Source organism: Oncorhynchus nerka, linkage group LG15 (assembly GCF_034236695.1).
Source record: "Oncorhynchus nerka isolate Pitt River linkage group LG15, Oner_Uvic_2.0, whole genome shotgun sequence".
In the NCBI taxonomy this organism is placed as follows: domain Eukaryota; kingdom Metazoa; phylum Chordata; class Actinopteri; order Salmoniformes; family Salmonidae; genus Oncorhynchus; species Oncorhynchus nerka.
In genome coordinates this window covers 54779550-54803619 of record NC_088410.1, presented here as the reverse complement: position 1 = coordinate 54803619, position 24070 = coordinate 54779550, and the positions used below count along the sequence as shown (strand labels likewise).

General features: G+C 42.6%; 1 protein-coding gene across 3 annotated transcripts; it reads left to right on the top strand.

Moving 5' to 3' along the window:
- Nucleotides 1-2260: 2260 nt before the first annotated feature.
- slc25a34 (solute carrier family 25 member 34) lies at nucleotides 2261-20436 on the top strand. Of its 3 annotated transcripts, none has more exons than XM_029682739.2 (7): nucleotides 2261-2387; nucleotides 5760-5898; nucleotides 6633-7776; nucleotides 11546-11611; nucleotides 15823-15975; nucleotides 16655-16789; nucleotides 17021-20436. In XM_029682739.2, the coding sequence occupies exons 3-7, from the start codon at nucleotides 7252-7254 to the stop codon at nucleotides 17201-17203; spliced, it is 1062 nt and encodes a 353-aa protein (XP_029538599.1). In that variant the 5' UTR covers nucleotides 2261-2387; nucleotides 5760-5898; nucleotides 6633-7251; the 3' UTR covers nucleotides 17204-20436. The 3 variants fall into 3 exon arrangements, with proteins under 3 accessions (XP_029538599.1, XP_029538600.1, XP_029538598.1); XM_029682740.2 differs by having other exon boundaries at nucleotides 5760-5947; XM_029682738.2 differs by lacking the exon at nucleotides 5760-5898.
- Nucleotides 20437-24070: the final 3634 nt, after the last annotated feature.

Here is a 24070-nt window from a genome sequence, read left to right as displayed (position 1 = left end):
CTCATGTTTCATTAGGTGTTAATACATTCACTTGTAAGTTGTTGATTCATTGTGTCCTGGAAGTATTTTGTTATTGGGTCATCACCAGGCTATGCTGCATCTTACAAAATAATGGTTATAAATAAACACATCCAGTAAAGACCTGCTTGGCATAACCTTGATGCAGTAGTAAACATCACACAACTGACGAACGTCGAGACTCCGGAGTACATTTCCTGATATGCGGGCCCAAGACAACGGGTGGAATGTTCTGATGGTAGGTTATTGACACGCTAAGCATGTGATTGTGAGCTGCTAGATAAGGACACCGATGGAGTTCACCTACTGCAAATATTGTGGGCCGTAAAATGTTTGGGGGAACCTAAAGTTGAGTTCCTAAACCCTTCACTACAGTACGTTCCCAAAGGGGATGCCAAGTATGGCCATGACTACATAGGACAACTAGGTTTAAAAAATGACAAAATAAAGTATAGTAACACCAAAATGTGGAAAATATATTTTGCACACAATGAAAATAAATTACGAGTCAACATCGAAATATTGCTCCCAGCGTTGATCAAAGCTCAGAACGCGTATATTCTTGATCTGCCTCTGCGAACGTGTGGAATCTTGAAAAGGGGGTACTGTAGCTGCAGCTCAATATGGCGACCGGAGTAACACAACATAATGTGGAAAAAGTCTAAGGGTGTGAATAATTTCTGAAGGCACTATCCGTCAAGTTGCTATCTGCCGGCAGAGACTTCTATTGCAGTAACTTTGAAGGACTCTGGCTAGTATTAGCCAGTTAGAAGGATGAAATAAGAAGCTAAGGTTAAACGGAGCCGACCTCAGCAGGTGCAAAATTACGCTCTAACTTTGCTTTACTGAGAGAGACAGTAGTGACGCAGAGGCAGGCTGCAAAGCACGCAGAAAAGACAGAGAAGTTCAGACAGTGGTTCCCAAACTTGGGACAGGGGCCCATTTGAGGTCCCCTGACCAAATTTGTACTAATCATATCAAACAAGTTAAGAACTTAAAACTCAATATGAACATCTCCACATGGCCTACATTAAAATGCATACAAATGCTACCAATACAGTTCTAAAAAATATAATACGTTTTCATTTCAACGCTGATGCTAAATGTCAGTGTGAATCATTTTTTCATATTTTCGTTTTTGTTTGTAGATCTACTGAGGTGAATGAACCTGCAGCAGCCAAAGTGATAATAGCTATTTTTTATGTAATCCAAATGGCATTTAAAAAATATATATATTGTATAGAAATGCATTAAATGAGCTTAAACTTTCAAAACAATGGTCAATTTTTTACGTACATTTTTTTTTAACATAAAAAAATTGAAAATTAAAGTATCTTCTGATGAAGGGAAGCTGTGGCAGGATTATCTTTTTCTGATTTACAAATCATTTGTAATATAGAGATAAAGATTACATTCTGTCACAGATCTTAACACACTTTTGATAAAATCCTATTTCATACGTGCCAATGGCATAAAGGACTCCAAGGTTAAATCATGAATAAGATTAGCAACTGAACATTTCATTCTGTACCTCAAATTTGGAGATGGCAAAAATAGTGAAAAGAAATTCAAGAGATTTAGTTGTGAGTCAGTGCGGTAGTGGCAACTTTCTCAAATTGGACAATGTGGGCCTCGCGTGGCCCCTGTGGTTATAACAAGAATCAAATGAATGGGGGATTGGAAACAAGAAAAACTGACGTTGGTATGAGCTCTTGGTGAAGGCAGTAATTTTTAAACAACACGCTATGTTCTAAAAAAGACAGTTTGAGTACAGGAATTAACTTCCTCCATCACAATCGCTACTTAACCATCCATCGAAGAAAAACAAATGTAAAAGATTTTCCACACCCACTGAAGCTGTCCCCAATTTTCAAGGCCAGTGTTGGGATTTGTTCATGAAGAAGTAATTGTCTTATCCGATTTTTACCTACCATAATCACCTACCACTGTGAATATGATGATAATACCAGCCTTTTTTAAATAGGGACAGACAGAAAGTTTGTCACTTTCTTTGTTGTGGATCCCAGACTAACCTCTTTTTCCTTAGCACATGATTAGTCCTTCTATTTGAAAGCAGTGCTTTTCCCCTATGTTACACCCTTACACACTCCACCTCTGTTCTCAAAACTATAACCTTTTACCCAGAGACAATCCATAGGACCAAGGCAGGGGGCAGAACTTTCCGTTGGAACAGAGTAGGGGATGTGTTGAGGTGGCGGACAGGCCCCGGTCTTGATTGGCTCTGGCCTTAGGCAGTAGGAGGAGACTTCCACAATGGATGGGACTGCTGGGGACAAATGTTTACTAATGCTGTCTGGCTGTGCAAGGGAGGGGAAGCAGAGAGGAAAAGACCACAACACACAACAAGAGTAAGTTTAGTTTAATTTGTTATCAGACATTCAGACCATTGTGGGAGTGTGCAGATTATGCTGAGTCACTCGGGGATTCAGACTTCAGTCTGATTACAGCGGTGCAAAGTTCTTGATTTGTAACTTGTGATCCCTGCTTATGCCTGTCATTGTAGAGTAAGTATGTGTATCTGTGTGCTCTTATTAGTAGTTGATGTGTATTTGTCTATGTATAAGTTGTAAAGTGATCAAACTGCATGGGTGGTTGTCTTATGAGTGTTATGGCTATTTCCATGTAAAAGGACCCATGAGGACCAACATGTGACATTCATAAAAGCATGTCAAATTGGGTGTCAATTGAAAGCTAAGTCTCTCTATATATATATATATATATATATATATATATATATATATATATATATTTTTTTTTAAATGAAGGAGTATGTAAAAGTGCATTCGGAAAGTATTCAGACCCCTTGACTTTTCCCACATTTTGTTACTTTGTTTTTTTTTCCCTCATCAATTTACACACAATTCCCCATAATGACAAAGCAAAAATGTTTTTAGACATTTTTGCAAATGAATTTTTTAAAAATCTACAACTGAAATATCACATTTACATAAGTATTCAGACCCTTTACTCAGTACTCTGTTTCAGCACTTTTGGCAGTGATTACAGCCTTGAGTCTTCTTGGGTATGACGCTACAAGCTTGGCACACCTGTATTTGGTGAGTTTCACCCATTCTTCTCTGCAGATCCTCTCACCTCTGTCAGGTTGGATGGGGAGCGTCAGTGCACAGCTATTTTAAGGTCTCTCCAGAGATGTTCGATCGGGTTCAAGTCTGGGCTCTGGCTGGGCCACTCAACGACATTCAGGAACTTGTCCCGAAGCCACTCCTGTGTTGTTTTGGCGTCTTTCCCTCAATCCTGAGTAGTCTCCCAGTCCCTGTTGCTGAAAACATCCCCACAGCATGATGCTACGACCACCATGCTTCACCGAAGGGCTTGTGCCAGGTTTCCTCCAGACGTGACGCTTGGCATTCAGGCCAAAGAGGTCAATCTTGGTTTCATCAAACCAGATAATCATGTTTCTCATGGTCTGAGAGATCCTTTGGGTGCCTTTTGGCAAACTCCAAACGGGCTGTCATGTGCCTTTTACTTAGGAGTGGCTTCCGTCTGCCTACTCTATCAATCAATCAATCAATCAATCAAATGTATTTATAAAGCCCTTTTTACATCAGCCGATGTCACAGAGTGCAATACAGAAACCCAGGCTAAAACCCCAAACAGCAAGAAATGCAGATGTAGAAGCACGATGGCTAGGAAAAACTCCCTAGAAAGGCAGGAACCTAGGAAAAAACCTATAGAGGAACCAGGCTCTGAGGTGTGGTCAGTCCTCTTCTGGCTGTGCCGGGTGGAGATTATAACAGTACATGGCCAAGAAGTTCAAAAGTTCATAGATGACCAGCAGGGTCAAATAATCTAAATAATCACAGTGGTTGTAGAGGGTGCAACAGGTCAGCACCTCAGGAGTAAATGTCAGTTGATTTTTCATAGCCGAGCATTCAGAGTTAGAGACAGCAGGTGCGGTAGAGAGAGAGTTGAAAGCAGCAGGTCCGGGACAAGGTAGCATGTCCGGTGACCAGGTCAGGGTTCCATAGCCACAGGCAGAACAGTTGAAACTGGAGCAGCAGCACGACCAAGTGGACCGGGGACAGCAATGAGTCATCAGGCCAGGTAGTCCTGAGGCATGGTCCTAGGGCTCAGGTTCTCCGAGAGAGAGCGAAAGAAAGAATGAAAGAAAGAGAGAGAGAGAGAGAGAGAAAAAGAGAAAATTAGGGAGCATATTTAAATTCACACAGGACACTGGATAAGACAGGATAAATACTCCAGACATAACAGACTGACCCTAGCCCCCTGACACAAACTACTGCAGCACAAATACTGGAGGCTGAGACAGGAGGGGTCGGAAGACACTGTGGCCCCGTCCGACAATACCACCGGACAGGGCCAACCAGGCAGGATATAACCCCACCCACTTTGCCAAAGCACAGCCCCCACACCACTAGAGGTATATCTTCAAATCACCAACTTACTACCATAACACAAGGCTACTCTACCATAGAGGCCCGATTGGTGGAGTGCTGCAGAGGTGGTTGTCCTTCTGGAAGGTCTTCCCATCTCCATAGAGGAAATATGGAGCTCTGTCAGAGTGACCATTGTGTTCTTGGTCACCTTCATGACCAAGGCACTTCTCACCCGATTGCTCAGTTTGGTCGGGTGGCCAGCTCTAGGAAGAGTCTCGGTGATTCCAAACTTATTCCATTTATGTATGATGGAGGCCACTGTGTTCTTGAGGACCTTCAATGCTGCAGAAATGTTTTGGTACCCTTCCCCGGATCTATGAGTCAACACAATTCTGTCTCGGAGCTCTAATGACAATTCCTTCAACCTCATGGCTTGGTTTTTGCTCTGACATGCACTGTCAACTGTGGGACCTTATATAGACAGGTGTGTGCCTTTCCAAATCATGTCCAATCAATTGAATTTACCACAGGTGGACTCCAATCAAGTTGTAGAAACATCTTAAGGATGATCAATGGAAACAGGATGTACCTGAGCTCAATTTTGAGTCTCATAACAAAGGGTCTGAATACCTACTGTATGTAAATGAGGTATTTCTGTATTTATTTTTAACACATTTGGAAAAAAAATATCTAAAAACTGTTTTTGCTTGGGTATTGTGTGTAGATTGATAAGGAGCATTTTTATTTAATCCATTTTAGAATAAGGCTGTAATGTAACAAAATGTGGAAAAGGGGAAGGGGTATGAATACTTTCCAAATACATGTTATATCCTAAATATTAGGAATAAGCAAAGGGTTTGATTTAAGGTCAAACAGATGGAGTCTTAAAAAACATCTACCAGAAAGTCTTTAAAAGGTATTAGAAATACATCAAAACACTATAATGTTGAAGTAAAGATCCCTGCCAACTAATATCAACACTTATATTTTGATAAATTATTTGTCTTGTGTGAGTTTTGGAAACATTGCCCTGTGCCTTCATATTCCGTTACCAAAAAACCACATATCCTTTAAATATTTTCACATTTGATGATTAAAACTCAAAATTCTGTTACCAAATAATCTGCCATAGAATTACTGCAATTGATGACACAGAATTACTGCAATTGATGACCCAGAGGGTTAACAACAGGAAATCATAGTAGTCACAAACCACAGTTGGGTCACCTGCTACTGTCATAACTGTTTTCTTTCTCTTCCTGTAGTCTGGTGGTCAATGCTAGTGTGAAAATAGTCTGGACAAACTCTCCCTATCTCTCTCCCTCTTTCTTTCACTGCCTCTCTCTCCTTCTCTTCTCTCTCCAGTTAATATCAACTCTCCAGGATCCTACTGATACCTACCCATGAGCCCCCTCTTTTTCCTTTTACTCTAACTAACATCCTTACCCACTGAGCACCGACCGACACAGGACGTCCATGGATGTTGACAAGTTGTTGAAATTTGGTCAGTCCGCCCTGGCCTTGATTTCAACATCTACAAACTTAGATTTTTGGTACGGTCTTTGATTTGGCTTAAACATAGACGTCCATGATTGATTCAGATTTGGACCAGACCAAATCTGAACCAATCATAGATGTCTATGTTTCACAATTTTGGAGAGCACAGTACAGCACAGCACAGTATATTAAAGTTAAAACACATTTGAGTATAGTTCAGTACAGTCCTCTATTGTACTGTACAGTAGAGTTCAGTGCAGTACACAGTAGAGCACACTAGAATTGAGTACTCTAATGTATTGTACTGTACTCAACTGTACTGAACTATACTTTACTGTACTCTACTGAGCTCTACTGTACGGCGATTTTACCAAAGTTCTTCCAGTAAATGTGTTTTGTAAATTTTGCTGTGCAAATTGTTAAAATTAGTCATTGTGCATATAGTTGGATGGTTTGTTAAACTTTGAAATCAATGTTTTTTGTTTGGCATATATCTTTAAGTGAAAAATCTGAGTCAGCGCACTTCTGCTACTGTGGAATTTCCCTTATGTGACTGAGTTCTGTTGGGAAGAAATGTAGTGTCAGCTGTCCTCCTTAATCTCCTGTTACATATTCTCTAAAGAAATGTAACCAAAAGAAGCAACCAAAGCAGGACATGTAGTCCCTCCTCATAACATGTTTTCTTTTTCATAGGAATTGCAACAGAAATCTAGAATCTAAGATTTCCTTATTCTTTTACAGAATCCTGCAGGTACTTGGCTCTCGGGTTGGGCTAGATCTCTTGGCTGGACTTCCTCAGTGATAATTTCACATTTCGACACGTTAGCTCAGTGAACAAAATACAACTCTTTAACCCAACTCGTGATTTGCTTTCAAGAACATTGAGGACCTCAACCTGTAGCTACTTATGAAGAGACTGGCATAAGACATCTCAGGACAACATCCCAGAAACACTGAGCACCAATGTCAGAGGAGCACTGTGACAGGAGCACAGGTCATGTGACATCATAGCAGCATAACAGCATAGCAGGAAGTAATCGCTGAATTCTTATCGTACCACTCTGTACAGTCAGCTGTACAGGTTTATATTTCAGTCATTTAGCAGACACTCTTAGGGTTAAGAGCCTTGCCCAGGGGCACATTGACCGATTTTTCAACTATTCGACAAACCCAACACTCTTAACCGCAAGGCTACCTGCCACACAGTTCTGACCTCACCGTTTCCTACCACGCTTTCGTGATCACATGCACCATACCCACACTCCGTCACACTCCATACCCTCTCACCCACCTGGGAGCCCTTCCATAGCCTGGGTAGACTCATCACCAAGGGCACCATTGGACACTGCACCCTTCAGAAATGACCGGTACCCAGCTAATGAACTATCCCACCACAAACTCTCCATTCAGCTCTCCCAGCTCCAACTCCATTCTGCTCCAATCAGCTGCCATGACATCCCCAGTCCCCCCTTTTTCCCGGGCCACCTCAGTCCCCTCGCCTCAACTGCCTCCGGCCCTGTGGCCCCCGCTGGACTTTGCCTTAGGAGCGTTGTCGTGCTGCGGGGCCTGTGTGTTCACTAACCCCCTGGAGGTGGTAAAGACACGGTTGCAGCTGCAGGGAGAGCTGCGGGCGCGGGGGTCCTACCGGCAGCACTACCGCGGGGTGCTGCAGGCCCTGTGGGTGGTGGGGAGGACGGATGGGCTCCGCGGGCTGCAGAAGGGGCTCTCGGCTGGGCTGATGTACCAGGGTCTGATGAACGGCGTGAGGCTGGGCTTCTACTCCTACTGTGACACCGTGGGGTTCACTGCAGCTCCTGGAGGGAGTCTGATGTCAGGGGCCGTGGCCGGGGCTCTGGGGGCCTTCATTGCCTCCCCTGCCTATCTGGTGAGTGGCATACATCTTTGTTGTATTGTTCTCGCTCTCATAGTGCATAGCTTTGGATGAGGTAAGGAGATATGGAGGGTACTTAGGGTGTCATATTGCCATGCACAGACCTTACAATATTAACAGTGTTCACCCTGGAGTATGTGCCCCAATTTTCACAGTATGCACCCCCCCCCCCCCCAACATGAAAAATATTAACCCCTCTTATAGAATTAAGAGGGGTTAACTGCCTTGTTCAGGGGCAGATGTGGGAACTCTAGATCGCCATTGTAAATAAGAATTTGTTCTTAACTGACTTGCCTAGTTAAATAAAGGTTAGTTTTAAGGCGACTTTCGTGAAATAATAATTGTCCACCTCATGGTTCAGCTCTCAGATATTTTAGTACTAAATGTATCAGGGCATTGCATGCATAGGCCTATAGGCTTAGGTGTCCACTGTACTGTACTTTTTATACTATTTTCTACATTGTAGAATAATAGTGAAGACATCAAAACTATGAAATAGCAGAAATGGAATCATGTAGTAATCGAAAAGTGTTAAACAAAAAAATATATATTTTAGATTCTTCAAAGTAGCCACCCTTTGCCTTGATGACAGTTTTGCACACTCTTGGCATTCTCTCAACCAGTTTCACCTGGAATGCTTTTCCAACAGTCTTGAAAGAGTTCCCACATATGCTGAGCACTTGTTGGCTGCTTTTCCTTCACTCTGTGGTCCAACTCATCCAAAACCATCTCAACTGGGTTGAGGTTGGGTGATTGTGGAGGCCAGGTCATCTGATGCAGCACTCCGTCACTCTACTTTTTGGTCAAATAGCCCTTACACAGCCTGGAGGTGTGTTGGGTAATTGTCCTCTTGAAAAACAAATGATAATCCCACTAAGCCCAAAACAGATGGGATGGCGTATCGCTGCAGAATGCTGTGGTTGCCATGCTGGTTAAGTGCGCCTTGAATTCTAAATAAATCACTGATAGTGTCAACAGCATAGCACCCCCACACCATTATACATCCTCCTCCATGCTTCACGGTGGGAACCACACATGCGGAGATCATCCGTTCACCTACTCTGCGTCTCACAAAGACACAGCGATTGGAACCAAAAATCTCAAATTTGGACTCATCAGACCAAATGACAGATTTCCACCGGTCTAATGTCCATTGCTCATGTTTCTTGGTCCAAACAAGTCTCTTCTTATTACTGGTGTCCTTTAGTAGTGGTTTCTTTGCAGAAATTCGACCACGAAGGCCTGATTCACGCAGTCTCTCCTGAACAGTTGATGTTGATATGTGTCTGTTACTTGAACTCGCTGAAGCATTTATTTGGGCTGCAATTTCTGAGGCTGGTAACTATAATGAACTTATCCTCTGCAGCAGAGGTAACTCTGGGTCTTCCTTTCCTGTGGCGGTCCTCATGAGAGCCAGTTTCATCATAGTGCTTGATGGTTTTTGCAACTGCACTTGAAGCAAAGTTCTTGAAATTTTTCAGATTGACTGACCTAAAGTAATGATGGACTGTTGTGTCTCTTTGATTATTTGAGCTGTTATTGCCATAATTGCCATAATATGGCCTTGGTCTTTTACCAAATAGGGCTATCTTCTGTATACCACCCCTACTGTGGTTCTTCCTTTAAAAGAAATGAGCTTATGCCATGACCGTTTGTGGTAGATGGTGGCAGATTGTGGTAAATTGCGTCATTCTGGCAACAATGGCTGACACTTAAATAATAATGCCATAGAATTCTGCGGCACCCCGCAGGCTACGCTGCAGTACGCTGCAACTTTTAAAGGAAGAACCTTGTCACAACACAACTGATTGGCTCAAACGCATTAAGGAAAGAAATTCCACAGATGAACTTTTAACAAGGCACACCTGTTAATTGATATGCATTCCAGGTGACTACCCCATGAAGCTGGTTGAGAGAATGCCAAGTGTGTGCAAAGCTTTCATCAAGGCAAAGGGTGCCTACTTTGAAGAATCTCAAATATAAAATATATTTTGATTTGTTTAACACTTTTATGGTTGCTACATGATTCCATATGTGTTACAGTATTTCATAGTTTTGATGTCCTTACTATAATTCTACAATATAGAAAATAGTACAAATAAAGAGGAAGCCTGGAATGAGTAGGTGTGTCCAAATGTTTGACGGGTACTGTATATATATAAATAAAGGAAGATAAGCTTAGTCCTAACCCCACATGCATTTCTTTATGTCAGGTGGCTACATCTATATCTGCTATACAGATATAGATGTACAGAAGGAGGGTAATTGGTACATTTTCAATCTGAATATTTTGTATAAAGATAAGTGTTATATTGTTATATTATAGGCGTAACTCTGGCAGGCCTGAAACATTCTTCCTCACCTCAAGTTCAACTGTCAGAGTCAGTTGGAGCGCCGGGGTGCACTGCCTTCATATAATAAGCCCGCAGTAGCTAATGCTTAATAATAGCCACACCATACCAAACCTTCACAGACGTTTCTTAACTTTATTACAGTTAACATCAAAAGCAAGTCAAGCCATTCGGGACAATATGAACAGAAGAGCAAATGTAAACCATAGAAAAACTCACTTCCCTCCCCTGTGCCCAATAAAAAAAACACACAACCCTCCCCAAAGAAAAAAAAAACCTTTGACAATGTTGGACCACCCCTCCCCCCCAGTAAATGTAGATCTGTCCCTAAGTGTGACAGTGTTTATTTGTATCATTAATTTATTGTGTGTGCGGGTAGTAATATTGCCCCAGCCATTTTCCCTGTTATGAGAACTTGACGTGTTTGTGTTGGTACTATAAATACAAATCTGTTGTGTTTCTACTGTGCGAAGGGCAGTGACTTCTACAGTGGCTGTGTATTTCCCCATGAGTTAAGGCAGTTGTATAACTTGTGTACCCCAAGGTGGCTCTCATATACTCCGGCTGCTGTTGTTGTCTAGGCTGCATCTGTTGCTCAACGTACCTCAGTGTAGCCATCTGACCTCTGCAGCATCGTGGAAACACTATATAATCTGCATGGTGATATGTTTGTGAGAATCTGGGTCACTAAATATACCCGGCACGTACCTACTTCCAACCACTACCCAAAATACTCCCCAGCACTCCCTCCTATGTTTTTTGGCAGAATATGAAGTAAAGAGAGAGCGAGAGACATTAAAAGAGAAAGAGATGGGAGACTATTTTTGGTTGCACCCGGTGTGTGAGAAGAAGCAGGGAGGGGTCCGACTCGGGTGTCTGTGCATGTGTACTGTGAGAGCCCAACTCAGGTTTCTAGACCGAGTCAGTGTGCAGTGTCATCTCAGTAAGCTGAATAATGGTCGTTCAGAGAGAAGGAGAGATGTGAAATGGAGGTCATGGGCATCCTGAAGGGATGTGTGTGCCTGTGAGTGCTCAAAAAACATGCACATGTTACATAACTCATACCAGGTGTACCCACTGAACAGTGTGTCTCTATTTAGTGATGGGGTTGTGCCTCTGTTATTATGGGGAGGCGTAATGCAAAGTTTCTCTTTGCAATGCTGTGTATGTAAAATGGGTATACAACAGCGGAGGCTGGTGGGAGGAGCTATTGGAGGACGGGCTCACTGTTATGGCTGGAATGGAATGAATGGAACGGAGTCAAACATGTGGTTTCCATATGTTTTATGTGTTTGATACCGTTCCATGTATTCCATTCCAGCTCTCTTCCAGTGAGTATGTCCTCCTATAGCTCCTCCCATCGCCTATGGTATAAAATACATTGAAGCAAGTGTCTTATGTTTCCTCCACAGGTGAAGACACATCTGCAGGCCCAGACAGTCGAGGCCATCGCAGTTGGTCACCAGCACAACCATCAGGTGAGGAGTGTGTGCGCTGTGCGTGAAACAGTTGGACCCAGTGTTCTCTAGTTGTTCGGGCTCTATACCAGTCCTTCATGTTGTGTAAGTATGTCACTTTGTTTCCAATCCCACTCCTCTATCATTTTGGCTCACATCCCTCTCTCTCTCCCCCCTACTTACTCAGCCCACCCCCAGCATAACTAACCATATCCGTGTGAACCCTAGTGACACGTTTCACAAACACCAGCCAATCAGTAACATGCAAACAGAGGCGTGGAGTGGTGTCAACGAAACAAAAACACACAACCTTTGTGACTGATACTGTAATCATCAAGATAAAGACAGTCACAGGGATTTATTTTTAAAACCCTGTTAAGGGATGTAGTGTGGCCCTTTTGATCTAAGAGATACATTTTTTCAATTTGTCATGGCACTGTTCACTTTTTTCATGGCACTGCTCATTTGCCTGGCTACCCAAACACCTTGCTTCCGGCCAAACGCTACGCCACGCCCATGGACGTTAGTTTCTTCGCCGCTATGAGTCTGGATCTGAGCACCTCCCCGATGATTTCTAGAACGCAAATGCATTCTAACCGTACTGATTTGTCCCAGAAACCGATGGGTTGGGCCAGAGCCAGAACCCTTGTGGATAAAATGTCTTCTTAAAAATTCTTCATTCTCTTTGATACTTGGTTAGAGATGATCCAAGCTGACTTTGTTTTGTACAACACCCCTCATTTTGATGTCGCCACAAACGACTTCAACGTTGGCAGTCTCAGACTGAAGTACAATACGTAGTGAACAAAGACCAGCGGAATAATTCCGTTTTGGTCATCAGGCAAACTGTTCACACCCTTACAATAAAGATCAAAGTCAATGTGTAGACCTTAGGTACAGTTGAAGTCGGAAGTTTACATACACCTTAGCCAAATACATTTAAACTCAGTTTTTCACAATACCTGACATTTCATCCTAGTAAAAAATTCCCTGTCTTAGGTCAGTTAGGATCACCACTTTATTTTAAGAATGTGAAATGTCAGAATAATAGTAGAGATAATGATTTATTTCAGCTTTTATTTCTTTCATCACATTCCCAGTGGGTCAGAAGGTTACATACACTCAATTAGTATTTGGTAGCATTGCCTTTAAATTGTTGAACTTGGGTCAAACGTTTCGAGTAGCCATCCACAAGCTTCCCACAGTAAGTTGGGGGATTTTTAGCCCATTCCTCCTGACAGAGTCGGTGTAACTGAGTCAGGTTTGTAGGTCTCCTTGCTCGCACACACTTTTTCAGTTCTGCCACAAATCTTCTATAGGATTGAGGTCAGGGCTTTGTGATAGCCACTCCAATACCTTAACTTCGTTGTCCTTAAACCATTTTTCCACAACTTTGGAAGTATGCTTGGAGTCATTTTCCATTTGGAAGACCCATTTGCGACCAAGCTTTAACTTCCTGACTGACGTCTTGAGATTTTGCTTCAATATATCCACATAATTTTCCTACCTCATGATGCCATCTATTTTGTGAAGTGCACCAGCCCCTCCTGCAGCAAAGCACCCCCACGACATGATGCTGCCAACCCGTGCTTCATGGTTGGGAAGGTGTTCTTTGGCTTGCAAGCCTCCCCCTTTTTTCTCCAAACATAACGATGGTCATTATGGTCAAACAGTTCTATTTTTGTTTCATCAGACCAGAGAACATTTCTCCAAAAAGTACGATCTTTGTCCCCATGTGCAGTTGCAAACCGCAGTCTGGCTTTTTTATGGCAGTTTTGGAGCCGTGGCTTCTTCCTTGTTGAGCGGCCTTTCAGGTTATGTCGATATAGGACTTGTTTTTACTGTGGATATAGATACCTTTGTACCTGTTTCCTCCAGCATCTTCACAAGGTCCTTTGCTGTTGTTCTGGGATTGATTTGCACTTTTTGCACCAAAGTATGTTCATCTCTAGGAGACAGAACACGTCTCCTTCCTGAGCGGTATGACGGCTGCGTGGTCCCATGGTGTTTATACTTGTGTACTATTATTTGTACAGATGAACGTGATACCTTCAGGCGCTTGGAAATTGCTCCCAAGGATGAACCAGACTTGTGGAGGTGTACAGTGTGTTTTCTGAGGTCTTGGCTGATTTCTTTTGATTTTCTCATGATGTCAAGCAAATAGGCACTGAGTTTGAAGGTAGGCCTTGAAATACATCCACAGGTACACCTCCAATTGACTCAAATTATGTCAATTAGCCTATCATAAGCTTCTAAAGCCATGACATCATTTTCTGGAATTTTCCAAGCAGTTTAAAAGGCACAGTCAACTTAGTGTATGTAAACTTCTGACCCACTGGAATTGTGATACAGTGAATTATAAATTAAATAATCTGTAAACCATTGTTGGAAAAATTACTTGTGTCATGCACAAAGTAGATGTCCTAACTGACTTGCCAAAACTATAGTTTGTTAACAAGACATTTGTGGAGTGGTTGAAAAACGAGTTTTAATGACGCCAACCTAAGTATATGTAAACTTCCGACTTCAACTGTATGTAGGTTTGCTATTGTAAAGCTGTCACAATATCCCTTTGTGTTCCATAGGCTGATGCTGTCCAATACCCTGACACACTGCCATTTGTGGGCAAAGTATCCACAAGTGATGTCAGCGCAGAGTTGATAACTTAATAGTAGAAAAATGTCCATACTTCAGGGAGGATATTTCGATAAGAAAACATTTTCACATTCAACAGCGAGAAGCACTATATATGGTAGTAGTAGTAGTTTATTTGAAAGGGACCATGTGCAATTAAAGATTTCAGACAGTGAAATATGATGTTCGCACCAGAGTTAGCTAAGCACAGATCATTTCCATCTGCAGTCCCTAACCAAACATAACTGAATACATAAACATAGCTAAATGCACATCAGTCAAACAGTAGTATAGTAGGATAACAGATTAAAAGACCAATTATACAGCACATTCAGCAGACTTGAGTGCATTAAGAATTAGTCAATGTGTGCAGGATTGATACGCCTTGATCCATGATTTGACCTGCACGGAGAAGGATTTAAAGTCACTCGTGTTTCACTCGAGGGGATGGAATTCCGTTTCCTGATGCCTGAGGTGGAGAACGCTGACTGCCCAAAGGTGTTTTCTTTTAGGAATGACACAGACTCCTCTTGTGGAAGTCTGGGTGATTCTGCTGTTTTGTTCAGAGCTTAATATGCCAAAATCTTTCAGAGGTGGGGGTGCAACATTGTTGATAATCTTACAAACTAAACAAACAACTGAGAAATGGAACCGATTGTACTTGGGGAGAATATTGCAGTGATGGTAATGACGCGATTTCCTGTCCAGGATCTTCAGTGCTTGTTTATTTAGAGATCGAAGGGGTTTCAGTCATGTTTCATTGGCTTGAGACCAGCTGATGATACAATAGGACAGGTGGGAGAAGATCATTGCATGTACATAGAATTTGGTTCATGATGTATCGGAAATTTGAAAGACTATCTGATTTTGCTGACATCTTAATGTTTTTTCAAGTTCAAAGTATAATGCCCAGATATTTAAACTAGGTGACCGTTTAAATTTTTTGTCGTTGAATAAGTATGTCCGAGTAAGCCTGTTTGTTTAGTTTTGTGAAGAAGTACATGGCTATCGTTTTTAAAACATTGAGGGTGAGACAGGAGAGGTTGAGCCATTCAGCTACTTTTTACAATGATACTGCTTGCCACTTCATCAGCATAGAAATGCGTATAAAGAACTGTATCATCCACGTACATATCCACACCCTGGCATACAGACGGAAGGTCATTAATATAGAGGCTGAGTAACAAAGGGCCCAGGATTGACCCCTGTGGCACTCCCACAGTGCAATCCCTTGGTGAGGATAGTTCACCGTTAATCCAAACACATTGCATCTGGTCTGCCAGATAAGACACAATCCATAAGAAAGCTCTTGACAAAATGTTGAAGTTGGATAGCTTGGAAAGGAAGACATTGTGGTAAACAGTGTCAAAGGCTTTTCTGAGGTTGAGGAAAACTGCACCTACAACACACCCTTTGTCCAGCTTTGCCTTGATCTATAGGATATGGCAACATGCTGTTTCTGTAGAGTGGTTGACCCTAAACCAAAACTGCATGAAGTGAAGAGGAAAGCTACATTTATCCATGTGGACTGGCTCTACACTTCCAACTTTTCTCCCTCGTAAAATGTTTTGTTTTTTGTCTGATTTTCCCTCCGTCAGGGTGTGTCGAGTGCCTTCGCCAATATCTACCGGCGGGAGGGCGTGGTGGGGCTGTGGAGGGGTGTGAACGGGGCTGTGCCTCGAGTGATGGTGGGATCAGCCGCCCAACTGGCCACCTTCAGCTCCGCTAAGGAATGGGTGGCACGCCTACAGGTAACTATAGAAACCATCCATCACACTCGCAGGCTGCCGTGTGTATTGCGTTAAGCCAGGTGTCACACATGCAGAATGACCTGTACATACGGTATCAGCATATAAGGATGGTGTGTATATAGAACTATTGAAAGTTTTTGAGTGTGTTTAAAACAATTTTCGAAGGTACATTTCATACAAGTATCCATCAAGCGGTACCGGAGTGCCAAGTCTATGACCAAAAGGCCCCTTAACAGCTTCTACCCCCCAAGCCAGAAGACTGCTGAACAGTTAATCAAATGGTCACCTGGACCATTTATATTGACCCCACTCTCCATTTGTTTTTACACTGCTGCTACTTACTGTTTATCTGTGCATAGTCACTTTACCCCTACCTACATGTACAAGTTACCTAGACTAACCTGTACCCCCGCACATTGACCCGGTACCGGTACCCTCTGTATATAGCCTCGTTATTGTTATTTTATTGTGTTACTTTTTACTTTAGTTTATTTGGTAAATAGTTTCTTAACTCTTTCTTGAACTGCATTGTTGGTTAAGGGCTTGTTAGTAAGCATTTCACGGTAAGGTCTACACCTGTTGTATTTGGCGCATGTGACAAATAAAGTTTGATTTGATCAAGATATGAATAATCTTTCATCTCTACAGTTGGTTGATTTCTCTCTCTGTGTCCTTGTAGTGGTACAGTCCAAACAGCTGGCTGGTTGCCTTGACAGCTGCCTGTATCAGTGGAGTCGCCGTGACGATCACCATGACGCCGTTTGACGTCATCAGCACACGCCTCTACAACCAGCCAGTGGATGAGCGTCATAGGGTGAGCCTCTTTTCAATATCTCATTTTTCTTTGTCCACCATCATTGGAATTGCCTATTTCACCCTGATATTCCCTGGTCTTGGTTTCTAAGTAGAACCTTGGCTTCTCCATATACTGTATACTTCTGGCTCTTAGCTGTTGAACACACAGATTTATAAAGATCTATACTGTAACTGTCTTTAGACGTTGAACTCACAGTTTCATTTTCTTCCTCTCTTGCCTGTCTGTTAGGGTCGTCTGTACCTGGGCTTCTCAGACTGTCTGGTGAAGGTGTGCCGGACAGAGGGTTTTCTGGGGCTGTATAAAGGTATGGGCCCTGTGTTCTTCCGCCTGTGCCCTCACACCGTCCTTAGCATGCTCTTCTGGGACCTGATGAGACAACGGGCCTTTCAGGACGTTCAGAACGAGAGCTGAAGAGAAGAGGATATTCAGCCAATCTTGGAGGACAATGGAAGTTGATTTAAAAAATAAAACATGTTTTGGCCTGCTGTCTTCATCAGAGCCGGAGCTAAGAAAGATGGCCTCATATGGTGGACAGAGTTGAATGAATGACTGGTCCGTTGGTAGAGACGAGCAGTAGACACTCTTTGTGATGCCAGTGTGGAAAGTTGGTTGAAAGAAGGAGAGACGAGGAGGAGGAGACGCTCTCAATTCCACAGAATAGACTTGCACTCACTGGTTAACTGGAAGGATACATAATGGCTTGATATACACTGAGTGTACAAAACATTATTGAGTTGCACCCCCTTTTGCCCTCAAAACAGCCTCAATTCACCTGGCATGGACTCCACAAGGTGTTGAAAATGTTCCACCTGGATGCTGGTCCATGTTGACACCAATGCTTCCCACAGTTGGGCACCCACAGGCTGGATGCCCTTTAGGTGGTGGACCATTCTTGATACACATTGGAAACTGTTGAGCGTGAAAAACCCAGCAGCGATGGAGTTCTTGACACACTCTCAAACCGGTGCGCCTGGCACCTACTACCAATCCCCAGTCAAAGGCATTTAAATGTTTATCTTGTCCAATTACCCTCTGAATGGCATACAGTGCTTTGTAAAATAATTAAACCCCTTGGAGTTTTTCCTATTTTGTTGCATTTACAACCTGTAATTTAAATATATTTTTATTTGGATTTCATGTAATGGACATACACAAAATAGTTCAAATTGGTGAAGGGAAAAAATAACTTTCAATAAATACATTTAAATAAAAAAATGTAAAGTGGTTCGTGCATATGTATTCACCCCCTTCGCTATGAAGCCCCAAAATAAGATCTGGTGCAACCAATTACCTTCAGAAGTCACATAATTGGTTAAATAACGCCCACCTGTGTGCAATCTAAGTGTCACATGATCTGTCACATGCGCTCAGTATATATACACCTGTTCTGACAGGCCCCAGAGTCTGCAAGCACCACCAAGCAAGTGGCACTATGAAGACTAAGGAGCTCGCCAAACAGGTCAGGGACAAAGTTGTGGAGAAGTACAGATCAGGGTTGGGTTATAAAAAAATATCAGAAACTTTGAACATCCCACAGAGCACCATTTAAATCCATTATTAAAATATGGAAAGAATATGGCACCACAACAAACCTGCCAAGAGAGGACTGCCCACCAAAACTCATGGACCAGGCAAGGAGGGCATTAATCAGAGAGGCAACAAAGAGACCAAAGATAAACCTGAAGGAGCTACAAAGCTCCACAGCGGAGATTGGAGTATCTGTCCATAGGACCACTTTAAGCCTGCACTCCACAGAGCTGGACTAGAAAAAAATAAGCAAACACGTTTGGTGTTCGCCAAAAGGCATGTGGGAGACTCCCCAAACGTATGGAAGAAGGTACTCTGGTCAGATGAGACTCAAATTGAGCTTTTTGGCCATCAAGGAAAACGCTATGTCTGGCACAAACTCAACACATCTCATCACACCGAGAACACCATCCCCACAGTGAAGCATTGTGGTGGCAGCATCATGCTGTGGGGATGTTTTTCATTGGCAGGGACTGGGAAACTGGTCAGAATTGAAGGAATGATGGATGGCGCTAAATACAGGGAAATTCTTGAGGGAAAGCTGTTTGTCTTCCAGAGATTTGAGACTGGGACGGAGGTTCACCTTCCAGCAGGACAAGCATACTGTTAAAGCAACACTCGAGTGGTTTAAGGGGAAACATTTAAATGTCTTGTAATGGCCTAGTCAAAGCCCAGGCCTCAATCCAATTCAGAATCTGTGGTATGACTTAAAGATTGCTGTACACCAGCGGAACCCATCCAACTATAAGGGCACAAGGCGAGACCCAGATGCAGACACAGGAGGCAGATGGTTAGATTCCAAGCTAATTATTAACAATCCAAAAGGGCTAGGCAAGATAATGGTCATGGATAGGCAAAAGGTCAAAACCAGTTCAGAGTTCCAGAGGTACAGAATGGCAGGCAGGCTCGAGGTCAGGGCAGGCAGACTGGTTAGGCAGGCAGGAATGGAGTCCAGAAAAACAGGCAAAGGTCAAAACCGGGAGGACGAGTAAAAGATCATAGAAAAGCAGGCGCAAGGGAAAAACATGCTGTTTGACTTGAACATACAAGACAAACTGGCACAGAGAAACAGGAAACACACGGATAAATGAACCAGGGAAAATATGCGACACCTGGAGGGGGTGGAGACAATCACAACTTGTGACACCAACTTGAAGGAGATGGAGCAGTTTTGTCTTGAAGAATGGACAAAAATCCCAGTGGCTAAATGTGCCAAGCTTATAGAGACATACCCCAAGAGACTTGCAGCTGTAATTGCTGCAAAAGGTGGCTCTTCAAAGTATTGACTTTGAGGGGGTGAATAGTTATGCACGCTCAAGTTTTCAATTTTTTTTGTCTTATTTCTTGATTGTTCACAATAAAAAAATATTTTGCATCTTCAAAGTGGTAGGCATGTTGTGTAAATCAAATGATACAAACCCCACAAAAATCTATTTTAATTCCAGGTTGTAAGGCAACAAAATAGGAAAAATGCCAAGGGGGGTGAATACTTTCGCAAGCCACTGTACATGCACAATCCATGTCTCACTTGTCTCAAGGCTTAAAAATCCTTCTTTATTAACCTGTCTCCTCCCCTTCATCTAGACTGATTGAAATGGATTTAACAAGTAACATCAAAAAGGGATCATAGCTTTCCCCTGGATTCACCTGGTCAGTCTATGTCATGGAAAAAGCATGAAATGTTCCTAATGTTTTGTACATTCAGTGTATTTTACTTGACTTGAAAAACTTGATCTATCGCAGCTTGATTTTATAGACATTGTTGGACAATGATGTTGAAGGTTGATATGTAGTAAGATGAGGCTCACTCCATGACTAAGCCTTAAGGTCAAAAGTCAAACTGTGCACAAGAAGGCCCATTCTTGATGAAACAAGATTAAGTTTGGTCAGATCACCAAGTCCATGTAATATGTGTTTTTTAGTCTGGGTTAGTGACCTGGATAATATTGAGCCTACAGTTTTACTGATATGTTTGTCTTTTCCATGCAATGTGTGAAAATAAAAATGCCTTGACTTATGTGTGACTTAAGATTCGATGAGAGAAATGAAAAATAACTTGAACTAACTGAAGTATATATGTATAATTGTTGTATTAAACCTTTTGAATTGCTATTCTAGATCGTTCTACTTTTTAACATTGTTACAGACCCCATTGAAGGCACAGGTGAGTAGCCCAGCCTAATTTCTGATCATTCATTTCTGAAAAGCATTACACTCCAATGTAATCCGTCAGATTCCCTTGATGCAATTTCAAGCAATCATCTCTATATTTAGGTACAGTGATTTTGATAATTGTTGAATAGTTAAGCCTATCTATAACAGTTATTTATTTGCAACCCTTTTTGATCATTTAACGCATAGGCCAACTCAGACAGACAGGGGGACACATTGTCAGACCACTATCATACGACCATTGAAACGCCAACATGGAGAGGACACACAAGTGATCAATACGGTGAAAATGAAGGCAACATGACAATTAACAGAAGGGTGTCGTGTTGAATAGGAAAGGATATTAATTCACCCTACTTGGTCTTCTCACTGCCTATTTAATCAATGACAATATCACTCTACATTTTGGGATAGAAATTTCTAGCATGAGATAATAAACAAATACTTGTGGTGATAGTGTGAGTCAGAAAAAAACAGGAAAATGTCTCCCTCAAACTGGATACTGCACACACTGTGCATGTCAGTTTGTGGTAGACAGACAAATAGAATGCCATTCTTTACCATGAAATGCTTACTTATGAGCCCTTTCCCAACAATGCAGAGTTAAAAAGTAAGAACGTTTGCACAAAAAAAGGACTCTGGGATTAAACACCTCCCTCTGCAACTGGATCCTGGACATCCTGTCGGGCCGCCCCAGGTGTTGAGGGAAGGCAACAACACATCCATTACGCTGACCCTCCACACGGGGGCCCCTCAGGGGTGCATGCTTAGTCGCCTCCTGTACTCCCTGTTCACCCACAATTGCATGGCCACACACGACTCCAACACCATTATTAAGTGTGCCGACAACACGACGGTAGTATGCCTGATAATTGACGACGATGAGACAGCCTATAGGGAGAAGGTCAGAGACCTGGCAGTGTGGTGTCAGGACAACAACCTCTCCCTCAACGTCAGTAAGACAAAGGAGCTGATCGTGGATTACAGGAAAAGGAGGGCAGAGCACTCCCCCATTCACATCGACGGGGCTATCATGGTCCAAGAACCTATCACATTAGCATTAGCCACCTAGCTAACGTTAGCCACAAGAAAAATATTGCTTTAATTGCTTGATATCAAAGTCATTAAATTATGGTGGTACTGATACAATAATGGTGAGGAACTTGATTGATTATGGTGAAGAGGACAGTAACTTGTGAGCATGTGTGTTCCTCAGGTCTAGTTGGTACATGTGTAATCTCAGCGCTCCATAATCTTATGAGAGTTCAGTTACTCAATCAAGCATCCAGGTGAGATACTATTATTTTTACTTGTCCAAATTATTGTCAAAAAAGCTTACTATATGTCTACATTAGAGCAAATATTAAATGTTGAGTCAGGCAAGTCAATTAAGAACAAATTCTTATTTACAATGATGGCCTACCAGGGAACAGTGGGTTAAGTGCCTTGTTCAGGGGTAGAACAACATATTTTTACCTTGTGGCATTGAGGAGTACACCACATCAGTCACTGGCTTTATCAATAAGTGCATCGAGGATGTCGTCCCAACAGAGACTGTACGTACATACCCCAACCAGAAGCCATGGATTACAGGCAACATTCGCACCGAGCTAAAGGGTAGAGCTGCAGCTTTCAAGGTGTGGGACTCTAACCCGGAGCTTACAAGAAATCCTGCTATGCCCTGCGACGAACCATCAAACAGGCAAAGCGGCAATACAGGGCTAAGATTGAATCATACTACACCGGCTCCGATGCTTGTCTTATGTGGCAGGGCTTGCAAACTATTACAGACTACAAAGGGAAGCACAGTCGCGAGCTGTGAAAAAATATGGAAGAATGTTAATTAAATAATTAAATGTTTTAAGTAACACAAACCGATCACAGTACTTAAGTGGCAGCCTTTCTTCAATATATGTATGATGAAATAATCCACTGTTTTTGTTTTGGTACATTAGGAGAGGAGTTGGGAGCAGAGTGCTCTATGTTGTTTGTGCTTCTTGTGTGGCTTTTTTGTTAAATGTCTGCTCGGTCCACACGCTCTAAATATATAAACGCAACATGCAACAATTTAAAAGATTTTACTGAGTTACAGTTTATATAAGGAAATCAGTGAATTGAAAGAAATAATTTAGGCCCTGATGTATGGATTTCACATGACTGGGAATACAGATATGCATCTGTTGACACATCTCCTTCGCATAGAGTTGATCAGGCTGTTGATTGTGGTCTGTGGAATGTTGTTCCGTGTTCAGTTCTTCCGTGGCCTGCATACTCACCAACATGAGGTGATGAATACACATGATCTCTGTGCATTCAAATTGCCATTAATAAAACACAATTGTGTTCATTGTCTGTAGCTTATGTTTGCCCATAACATAACCCCACTGCCACCATGGGGCACTGTTCACAACGTTGACATCAGCAAACCGCTCGCCATTCCTTCTTTTTTTTGGGGGGGGGACAACTTGTTGGTATACTGTTTTACAGCGGAGAAATGGTGTAATTTGTCCATACTGAATTTTCATACATTGCCATCCAAAAGAGAAATTGTCCAAGAAATGTACTTCAATGAGGATTTCTTACATTGTGACAGTGATGCATCATGAGAAAGCCGCACATGTTCAGATAAGCACGAGATAAGCACGAGATTCCCTTTCATACTATTTATTGAATATCGGAGGAATTATCGTCCAATGTATTGTTCTAGTTATCGCTTGCACACACTAGTGTTATTTTAGTGTTGTGTTGGGTGTCCTTCATTCTTCCATTTATTCCTTAATCCATTCGTTACTGTATCCCTCTGTCTCCAGGATGTCCTCCCAGGCAGCACCCGGCTGATGCTGGTCCAGTGTTGGTTCTCCCTGGGCTGTGCTCTGGGCTGCAGTCTCCACTTTCTCCAAGAGGGGGCTCTACACTGCTGTCTCAGCCTCCTGGCCTCCGTTGGCTGCTGGCGGGTCACTGCCAACTTCTCTGGAGCCATGTCTCTAGGCTCTACACCCGTCACAGCTTTGAATGCTACTTTTCGTTCTGCGTCACCCTCCTGTCCTCCGTCCGCTCTCCTTGCTGTGGAGAGCCGTGGTCCTGGCCTTCGGCCCGGTCTCGCCACAGTGCACCACCACGTCCAGTCAGAGGGGAGTCTCTGAAGTTCTGGACGACGCTTAACATGTGCTACACCCTGTTGGTGGTCTGTGTCCAAGGGGATGGATCAATCAGAACTTGATTACCATTCAATCAAAGAATTAGTTCAATCAGTCAACTGAGAGCAGTAGCACCACAAATAGAATCGCCTCTTAGAAACGTAAAGATCAGGGTCTTGTTCAGTCAGGAGAAAACATTTAAAAACTGAGTGAAATGACGGGAGGTATGACCTCAATTTGGTCAATAAGAACACAGATTTTCATTTTCAGTCAATGTTTTGCTCCAGTGTACCCTACTGAACATGACCCTAGTAGAATCACGTTTGTTAATTGAACTTCTCTATTGTCCTCCACAGAGGAGCAGTATGGCTGCCCAGGTAGTGAGGCCCTACTGCACACGGTGGCCCTGTGTATGGGTAGGCCGCTGGACTGACATGCTCCT